Raw genomic sequence first — 10,597 nt, 5'->3', positions numbered from 1 at the left:
ATTCTATTCTATTCTATTTCTATTCTACTGTACTCTACTCTACTCTATATATTCCTATTCTATTCTATTCTATTCTATTCTATTCTATTCTATTCTATTCTATTCTATTCTATTCTGTTCTATGTTCTATGTTCTATGTTCTATGTTCTTTATTCTATTCTATTCTGTTCTGTTCAATTCTGTTTCTACTCTACTCTATATTCCTATTCTGTTCTATTCTATTCTATTCTATTCTATTCTATTCTATTCTATTCTATTCTATTCTATTCTATTCTATTCTATTCTATTCTATTCTATTCTCCTGCAGAATTCTGTTGCTCATAGCATTATTGAAAAAAATCTAACAAGCAAGATATTAATCTCAGGGCTAACAAACCAGAAACAAATAGGTAGTAACATGGAGACATGAATTCTTCCCAAACTTTGGAAACTGATATGAAAGTTACCAGATTTGCTTCTCCGTGAATTTTAATGCAGGGACCCAAAGTTCAAGCTAGTTTCTCAAGTGGGACAGTAGAGAAAATGGAGCCTTCATGGCCAAACGTCTGAATTTCTCAGATATTAGACTAGCAATTTTCACAGGGGGGGGGGAAGATAATTTCCTGAAATATTAATTATTTTTTTAAAAAAACATCAGGAATTGTCAGCACATGCATAAATGGGAAAGATGAAAGAAGTTTATGACCATTAACAACCAGTAGTTAGTTATGATGTGTGGATTCATGCATTTATGACCTTGTTAATAAGGTGCATGGTGGAGTAAGAAATAGACTTATATCCCACTTCATAGTGCTTTACTGCCCTCTCTAAGCAGTTTACAGAGTCAGCACATTGTCTCCAACAATCTGGGTCCTCATTTTACTGACCTCGGAAGGACGGAAGGCTGAGTCAACCTTGAGCTAGTCAGGATTGAACTGCTGGCAGTGGGGAGTGAAGTAGCCTGCAATACTGCCTTCTAACCACTGTGCCACCACAGCAAAGTCCACATTTTAGATAGAGAGGACCGCCGGTTTGAAAGAGGGGTCAAAGAGGCCATCTACATTAAAACTGAACATCCCTCTCTCAACAAGAGGGGGAGAGATGCAACATCATCCATCTCCAGTCTACCACACAGTCCTTTCAGCAGTTCCAAGAAGGCTCCACACCCATTTGCACCACTCAGGTGACCCTGAGGACGCAGACAAACCTCCCAGTGGCCTCAACGCCTCTCTAAAAGGAGGCGAAGGACCAGCTGTCTCCAAGGAGTATAAATCCTTCCATTCCCCACCATCCGGTCGTAGCCGAAGAAGCTTCTTGGAAGAGAAGCGAAACGTCTTCAAAGAAAAACAAGAAAGTCCAGTGGCCTCACGGAAAAGCAAGCTTGGGATCCCTCCATTTGGTTTATCCATTTTTCGATATTACGGTTCTCTCCATAAAATTAATCTATTCTAAGGCTTGAGAATGAGGTCCACCTCGCTGATGTTCTTCTGGAACTATGTGACCTCGTGGCCTCCTGATCATGAGGTCCCACGACAGAGCCCATCCACTTTTTACTCTCAGGAGCAAACCGCATTTTTTATTTACAGGGCCTGGCTCCAAACCAACCATTTTACTACACGTTGAATGAGAACCAACCACTGGAAGAAGAAACATACTCACTGGGAAGGGCTCCTGCCAACTAGCTCCCACGATGGAAGGTCTGATGATGGCAACATTTAAGTCTCCTTTCTCCTGCTGGATCAGATGCTCAGTCAGAGCTTTGGAGAAGGTGTAGGTGTTAGGCCAGTCTCCAATCAATTTGGGGGTGATTTCTTCAATGAGGGACTCATCCATCCACCTAAGGGGATTTTAAAAAAATAAAATAAATAACAATGAAAAATATGCACGGGAAGAAAAACATTGTCCTCACCTATTTTTATACACCATTTCCTGGAAAAACTACACGAAGGACCCATCCATCCACCCAAAGATTATTTTCAAAATTATATAAAAATGAAAGATATCCACGGTGGGGGGGGGGCAAAAACAGTGGTCCTGATGTATTTTCATATGCATATCCTCGTAAAAGTTAAATTTCTGTGACATGGCTTAACTTCCTTTACGCAACTAAGGAGGAGGAAATGAACGGAAATGGCTGTCTGTGAGGAGGAACAGAATATTTATGTCATTGTTTTCATTGTTTTGATTCTGATATATTCAAGAAACGAAAACAGAAAACTAAAACAAGGAAAACCACATGGGGCATATGTCCACGTTGTCACATACGTGTGCAGAAATTGTACAATAAATCCTCCACTGAATTAAAATCGTACTTCGTTACAATCGTCCATAGCTATTGAAATAGGAGTAACGTTGTGATGAGAATACACTTGAAAAGAATGCAAACGTTTGAAAATATTGAATCTCGGATTTGAGATAACGGATGTAATAGGTTGGTTGTTCCCAAATAGAACAATCGTTGTGCGCTGTAGAAGCTTATACTCAAATGAAGTATTCATGTCCATTGAAGGATAATAAAATGAATTTTAAAAATCAGCTTCCTTGCGGCACAAGGAAACTGAAATCCCTTCTACAAATTTAATCATATCCTATTCTGCTGATAGGCACCTTAAATGAAAAATAATTTTCCCACTCGCCTCTAAAGGGGAAGTTAGAAATCTCTGCTAAATCTAAATTGCTAGTCATGTCCACCCCACGTTTCTCACACTGACATTGTAAATGATAATGATGATGATGATGATAACAATGACAATAAGTTGGAAGGGGCCTTGAGGGTCATCTAGCCCAACCCCCTGCTCAGGCAGGAGACCCCATAGCATTTCAGACAAATGGTTGTCCAGTCTCTTCTTAAAACTTCCAGTGCTGGAGCATTCACAACTTCTGGAGGCAGGTTGTTCCACTGGTTAACTGTTCTAACAGTCTGGAAATTTCTCCTTGGTTCTAGGTTGCTTCTCTCCTTGATTGGTTTCCATCCGTTGCTTCTTCTCCTGCCTTCATGTGGTTTGGAGATTAGCTTGACTCCTTCTTTGGGGCAGCCCGTGAGAGACTGGAACACTGCTATCATGTCACCCCTCGTCCTTCTCTTCATTAAACTAGACATACCCAATTCCAGCAACCGTTCCTTATATGTTTTAGCCTCCAGTCCCCTGATCATCTTTGTTGCTCTTCTCTGCACTCTTTCTAGAGTCTCAACCTCTTTTTTACATCGTGGTGACCAAAACTGGCTGCAGCATTGCAAGTGTGGCCTTACCAAGGCCTTGTAAAGTGGCATTAACACTTCATGTGATGTTGATTCCATCCTTCTGTTAATTTCAGGGTCTGAGGGCATCATGTAACCTCTAGGCTTCCCATAAGCTCCAGTTACCAATCAGTTACCAAGGGAGCACTTTTTAACAGGTTGTAGACTATTGAGACTTTGGATGTCTTGAGGGTGTGGTCCAAAGAGTAAAGAAGGCAGCACAATGATAGTTGTTGCACTTTTGTTAGAGTACGTGTGTTTCCTCCTCCATCACCATTTACCAGGATAAAAAAAACCACATTATATTATATAACCATTGTATTTATGATTATGATCATGATTGCTCAGTTGTTGCTTCTATGTTCACCGAGAGCTTCTGCACCAGAGACAAATTTATTTATTTATTTATTTATTTATTTATTTATTTATTTATTTATTTATTTATTTATTTATTTATTGAATTTATATACCACCCTATTCCCGAAGGACTCAGGGCGGTTCACAGGGCAAGTTAAAAACAATACAAAAAGAGAGAATAAAATACAACTAAATTAATACAAGCCCACAAAATTAAGATAACATTAAAATTGAAATTTAAAATTAATTTAATTTAGTTTAATTTAATTTAATTTAATATAATTTAAAATCCCTCAGTCCAGGCCAGACAATTCAAACAACCAGGTTTTTAAGTCCCGGCGAAATGAGCGAAGGTCGGGGGCAGTCCAAAGTCACCCGGAGGGCAACTGGAAGCCAATGCAGCTCGCGGAGAAGACGTGTTACATGAGAGTATCGGGAAACTCCCATTACTACTCGCATAGCTGCATTCTGCATCAGCTGAAGCCTCCAAGTGATCCTCAAGGGCAGCCCCATGTAGAGAGCATTGCAGTAGTCTAACCGGGAGGTCACGAGCGCATAAGTGACTGTGCGTAGGGCATCTCGGTCCAGATAGGGCCGCAACTGGTGCACCAGGCAAACCTGGGCGGAAGCCCCCCCTGGTCAACCTTGGGTGTCCAATCACACTTGGCCAATAAAGAATTCTATATTGTAACTATATCTTTACTTGAGGCATCTACCTAAATCTTGTACATTTCTGGAACTTCACTGCCACCAGTCCTCCCTCTCTTGGAAGAAAGTGCACAGAATAATCCATCCATCCTTTCATCCTTCCGCACGAGTCTCGCTCATCCCATCATCGTTTACCAAGAGGAAGACAGAACATTGGGTCAAAAAAAGATCGCGAAATAGATTCTTCTCGCGGTGCATCTACTCTAGACAAGCCTTGCACCATTTCTGGAACTTCACTGCCACCAATCCTCTCTCTCTCTTGTAAGGAAGTTGCATAGGACGAGACAACAAGGATGCCTTCCAACATGCTTGCAAATACATGGCAAAGGAGGAAGGTTTGTTTCCAACTTACGCTATCATGTCCAAAAGCTTCTTTGGCTCCACAGGAACAGGGTAGAAGACCTCCTCTATGTGTCTCCGATTACAGTTTGAATAGGCAGTGGAAACGTAGACAAGGACTTCAAGGTTCTTCATCTGGTGGGCCAGCCTCAGGAGCTGCTGGGTGCCCAAGACATTCAGGAGAAGGGCATCTCTGCTCAAGGAAGCACAAAAAGCTAGGATGAGGTCCAGCTGGTGTGGGAGCAGGTCCGAACCAATCCTTTTGGGTCTCCTGAGAACCTCTTTGAGGATTGAAGAGGAACATAATTTCGCAGCGGTAGTACCTCACGTGGCATGGAGAAGACCACAGGCGCCATCTACGTCATCTTACAAGAGGTCTCTGTTGTGAAATTGGAAATACCATGGCTTGGTTGAATTTACAAATTAATTAACCAAAACCACCATCGCAATAACAACCAACCACACCACCCATGCTCTCTTTCTTTGTAACTAATTTCCCCCCCCTCAGATGGTTTTCAGGAATGGCCTGAAGTTTGTTATATTGAAGTGGTAATCTCCAATAAAACAAAGAAGAAAGGAAGGAGAACTTACTTCAGGGACTCATCAAATCGAACCGTTGCAGCACAGTGGAAGATCACGTTGACCTCAGAAATCAGCTCCTCCAGGTCTTCAGGAGAGATGGCCAGATCTGGCTTGGTGAACTCAGCACTGATGGGCTTAATCTTCTCATGGAAATTTGGCCACTCTTCCCGGACTCTGTCAAACACCTGGAGTTCAAGAGCCAATATTCACTTTTAAAAAGAAGAAGAAAATGCTCCAGGTTCCTAAGGTTGAAATCCACCAGGTAATTCATTCATTTGACATTATTGAATAGCAACATCAAATGCCAGCCAATAGAGCCAACATGACTGCTGGGCAGACTTTTCAAATTTATGGATTAACTTAAATACATTAGTTTTGTATATATGTTTTTTTTAAATCCTTCTTATTCCCTTCTGAAAATATAATGATAATAATAAAGTTGGAAGGGACCTTGGAGGTCATCTAACCCAACCCCCTGCTCAGGCAGGAAACCCTAGACCATTTCAGGCAAATGGTTGTCCAGCCTCTTCTTTAAAACTTCCAGTGTTGGAGCACTCATAGCTTCTGGAGGCAGGTTGTTCCACCGGTTATGTTGTGATTCAGGGTCAGCCTGTGGTTTCGGCAGTTGGGTCGGATGACTCAGAGGATGAGGGGGGTGTTGAAGAGCTTGCTGAGGGGGTTGGAGAGCTTGCTGATGAGAGCCCTCAGCCAGGCCCCTCCCACCTGGTCACGACGGAGACCCAGCTGTGTGAGCCTGACAGCGTGGATGAAGATGACCCACAGCTGGCCCTGTTCAAGGATGCCCGACGCAGGAGGCAGTCAATCAGGAGTAAACAGAGGAAGGCAATGGGGCACCTCGGAAGGAGGCAGAGAGAAGCCACGCCCTGAACTGTATTAAAGGGGAATGCGTGGGAGGGCTGGTTTGCTGAAGGGAACCGCTTGAATAGCTCCTGTTTCATGGTTCGTGTCTTGTTCTGTTTGCTTTTGTATCCATAAATTTGGCAGGCTTAGTTCCAGCCTCTTGCCTTCTTGTAAAAGGGGTTGTCCCTGCCTTTTCTGCAGTGCCGGTAGCAGGCTGGTACAGAACAGGTTAATTGTTCAAATATTTTTTTGGCACGTTAGAACCCAGACAATATGCTGCTGATAAAATATTAAGCACTTGTGATTAATTATATATATATATATATATATATATATATATATATATATATATATATATATATATATATATAATATTTTATAATGAAATTTTATCATTAAACAGAAACACACTGAAACAATTTTCATAATGGCTAAAAATATCTAACCAACCAAAATATAAGCTCTTATTCTTCTAAGTAATAAATGATAAAAAGGGGGGAGGGGGGAGTAGGTGGTGACTTTGGCTGACTCGGCGTAACCCGTAACTCGGCCTGGCATGATAGCTTTAATTGGGGTCCCAGTTTGTTTTTACTATTGTTTTTATTGTTTTTTATTGTTCAATCTGTATACCTTCCTTCCTCTGTACACCGCCCCGAGTCCCTCGGGAGAAGGGCGGTCTATAAAAACAAACAAATAAATAAATAAATAAATAAATAAACCCTACCAGCTATCTCCTATTTGTCTCTCTGAGATTAAGACCAGACATGCTTCCTCACCACAGCAGCGAACCTATGGCACAACTCTACCAGCTGCTCTCCATTTCTCTTCACCGTTGAGTTCCCTACCTTGCATTTCAGCAGATGCTCCACTCGGGTTTGTATGGAACGTCCACCTTTTGGCCTCACACACACGTAGATGGCTTTCACATCGTGGCAGGAACGGAGGAGCTTCTCCACCAGGACTTTGCCCATAAATCCTGTGGCTCCTGTAACAAGGACCGACTTCCCACTGTAGTAAGCGCCAACCAAAGACGTGGTGTCCTTCATTGCCAGGAAGGATCTGGTGGCAGAATCTAGCAGGAAGACACATGAAATCAAACCACGCGGTGTTCAAATCTGATGGAACATCCTTTGCAACAGCGTTATGATGCGCAGCACATCTGTGTGATTAGTTTGCTAAGACATGTGGGTGTTATTCTTCTAACTGCAAAGCTCAAAGTCTTTTAACAGAACAACAGAGTTGGAAAGGACCATGGGGGTCTTCTAGTCCAACCCCCTGCTCAAGCAAGAGACCCAGTGGTGGGATTCAAATAGGTAAACAACCAGTTCTCTGTCTGGATGCCGCTTCCGGAAGTCCATTTTGGGCCTGGGCAACAGAAAATTAGCTACCGGTTCTGCCGAAGTGGTGGGAACCGGCTGAATCCCACCACTGAAGAGACCCTATATCATTCCAGGAAAGTGACCGCCCAGTCTCTTCTTAAAAACCTCCAGTGATGGAGCACCCACAACTTCTGAAGGCAAGACGTTCCACTGGTTGACTGTTCTCACTGTTAGGAAGTTTTCTCCTTAATTCCAGGTTGCTTCTCTCTTTGATTAGTTTCCATCCGTTGTTTCTTGTCCTGCCTTTGGGTGCTTTGGGAAATAAGCTGAACCCCCCTTCATCTTTGTGGCAGCCCCTCAAATACCGGAAGACTGCTATCATGTCTCCCCTGGTCTTTCTCTTCACTAGCAATCGTTCTTTATATGGTTTAGCCTCCAGTCCCCCGTTCATCTTTGTTGCTCGTTTCTGCATTCTTTCCAGAGTCTCAACATCTTTTTTATATTGTGGTGACCAAAACTGGATTCTGTGTGGTTTTACTAAGGCTTTATAAATCAGTACTAATACTACTTGATTCTATCCCTCCTGTTAATGCAGAGTTATAACGTCTACACCTACTTTAGGAAAAAGTTTCTATCAGATAGCTAGTAGATCCTTCTTGTATATGTTGAAATGGGCATAGTTAAGGATCTCTGAGGACTATCCTGTGGTGAGCAGCAGATGTGATTTCCTAACCACACATCCAGGGAGTCTGTTTCATTTGTCAACCACACAGCCAGGGAGCGTGTTTCTCCAAACACCTACCTTTGTTGAAAAACTACTCCATTTGGCAACAAAAGGACAAACCTCGCCTACACATTTCTTCAGGCCCATGGATTATATTCAGCTTGGCATTTCATAATTACTGGATCTGACTTGTCAGTGTCTTTCTTATGTACTATTATCAGAAACAGGTTTGTTTTTTTTAAAAGTAGGTAAAAGATTTTATGGTTTTGAACAATGTAAGATTGAGTGTGGAAAAAAAATATGTGGAAAAGATGAAACAAGTTATTGCTAAGCTGTCTCAAGGTTTGTTGAAATTGTAGGTGTAAGAAGAAGGGAAAAGCTTATGATCAAATGGGCTGAGATGTGATTATAATATACAGGTGGATCAATGGGAAAATGTGTGGTTGAAAGGACTGAAATTGATCGTACGATCTAGCCTTAAAGCGAGTTTTTATTACACAATGTGCCATTGGAATGTGTCGCCATGCAAAACTGTCTAGGGCAGGGGTCAGCAACCTGAAACAGTGAAAGAGCCACTCGGAACCGGTTCCCTCACAAAAGGAAAAACTGGGAGCCGCAAAAAATGCGTGCGCATGCGTGTACATGCGCGCATGGGCAGAACAGGGTTTGACTGAAGAGTGGAGCCAAGGCGAGATATGCACCTACCCTGCATATTTGAATTGATTGGTTGAACTTTTTTAGTCCCACTTTTTTTTTTTGGACTGCACATGGCAGAGGACTGGGAGCCGCAGGAGACGGCTGAAAGAGCCACATGTGGCTCTGGAGCCGCGGGTTGCAGACCTGTGGTCTAGGGCTTTAGAAATTTAGCCAGAAGTAAAAATGACAATCCTTGAGAGCAATTGGAGCAATAACTTTTTGATGCAAGAAAGGCGAAATAAAAGAACAGAAAAGACTCATGACAAAGTATGTTGTGGCCGGTACACCCACAAGCACGCATTCACACAAAATGTAGCAGACAAAACAGATTTGGCAATGGGTAAGACCAGCAAAGTTGAACAGAGGGGGGGGTCCTTCTGGCTGCCCAACGGCAAGCCTTTAAAACAGGGGTCTTCAAACTTGGCCCTTTGATGACTTGTGGACTTCAACTCCCCGTAGACATCTTACTGACTTTTTCCAGCCAACCGTACTCAAAGTAGTCCTCGCTTAACGATTGCCTTGTGCAGCAGCAGTTCAAGTTATGAAGATAATGAAAAAGTAATTATACAACCGATCCTCACATTTGGCAGGTCTGTCAAGCACAGGAAAGCGGAAGATAGTTCATAAGCAGTGTCAACTGAACTAGGGCTAGTTTGTTAACGAATTCCAGAGCTAGCCTAAGAAAGAAAGTAGATTGCCCTTATCATCATCTGCTCTCATCTGGCCCATTCATTCACGCCCACCTTCAACATCTTCTCAGACAATGAGAAGGCAAAGAGAAAGCAAGGAAGGAGTCGTCAGCATAAAGCGTGGCTAAGGCTCTCTGCAACTCCTACAATTTCTTCTCAGTTCCTACAACGTATGCCCCGTGAAGAGAAAAATGAGCTAGCCCTTGATTGTTGAGGCAATGCTGTCTCCAACACAGTCTCTAATACCTGGGTAGGCATCTCTAATGCCTGCCCAGCAGGTCTAAGGCTCAGCCCTTTACACCCCTCTGCCTATCAAGAGAGCAACGAGAAGCCATCCTCTGTGATGGTGTGCACAGCATTCTTCCTCGTGCACTTGAAGACCAAGGCAAGTTCATGGCCCACATCAGAGAACCTAAAGTGGGGGGAAACTCCTTCTCACCCAGGTTGGAAAAACCTCAGCCCATTCCCAGCCCGTTTGCATCCCATACGTCTTTGTTAATTGAAGTATTTCCATGTTCAGATCTCCTGGTTCCGTAATGACTCAGTGGCTTACAAATAAAAGGAGAAAAACAACACACATAGGTAAAATCATAACCAACCAGAGGATGAACTCAATAACTATAATACCTGCAACTCTTCCTTCTCCTCCCCTCCCCCCCGCACCCTCTCCTCAATATCAGCCCTTACTTACCAGATATAAGTGGATCTTTCTCAGCTTATAGTATTGTATGTCGGGAGAGTGACAGGGAGTCTGCAATGTGCTCTCCACACTTCAGTTTATATATATATATATATACACACACACACATAATAGGTGTGGTCAAGCAAGAGCATCACAGATTGGTGATTTCGTAAGCCTTGATGTTTCAAAATTTACAGGAAAAATAGGATTCGAGAATAAGCCAATTAGTTGTAGCAGAAGCTTTCATCAACTAGTTTCTTGAAGGTCACATCATTGTTGTAAAATATCTTCAGATCTCTTTGATCCTAACAAGGGCGGCTTGCAAGCCGAAGGAGTCTTGCCGCACAATTGTGACCTTACATGATGACCATGTGACAAGCAATGTCCTTTAGGGGATGAACATAGGCATGGTCTAAATATATA

General features: G+C 42.6%; 1 protein-coding gene across 1 annotated transcript in view; it reads right to left on the bottom strand.

Moving 5' to 3' along the window:
* Positions 1-7,110, bottom strand: part of LOC310642274 (fatty acyl-CoA reductase 1-like) — a gene marked incomplete at both ends in the record, with an annotated part of 20,122 nt that extends 13,012 nt beyond the window's left edge. The window contains 4 exons of the mRNA XM_083365881.1: positions 1,639-1,816; positions 4,635-4,814; positions 5,213-5,388; positions 6,910-7,110. Coding sequence (XP_083222007.1) covers positions 1,639-1,816; positions 4,635-4,814; positions 5,213-5,388; positions 6,910-7,110 — 735 coding nt within the window. The remainder of the gene's footprint in view (positions 1-1,638; positions 1,817-4,634; positions 4,815-5,212; positions 5,389-6,909) is intronic.
* Positions 7,111-10,597: the final 3,487 nt, after the last annotated feature.

This window comes from Vipera ursinii, assembly GCF_947247035.1.
Source record: "Vipera ursinii genome assembly, chromosome: 6".
Lineage (NCBI taxonomy): Eukaryota > Metazoa > Chordata > Lepidosauria > Squamata > Viperidae > Vipera > Vipera ursinii.
Note: the sequence above shows the minus strand (reverse complement) of the source record. Positions and strands in the feature narration are given on the sequence as shown.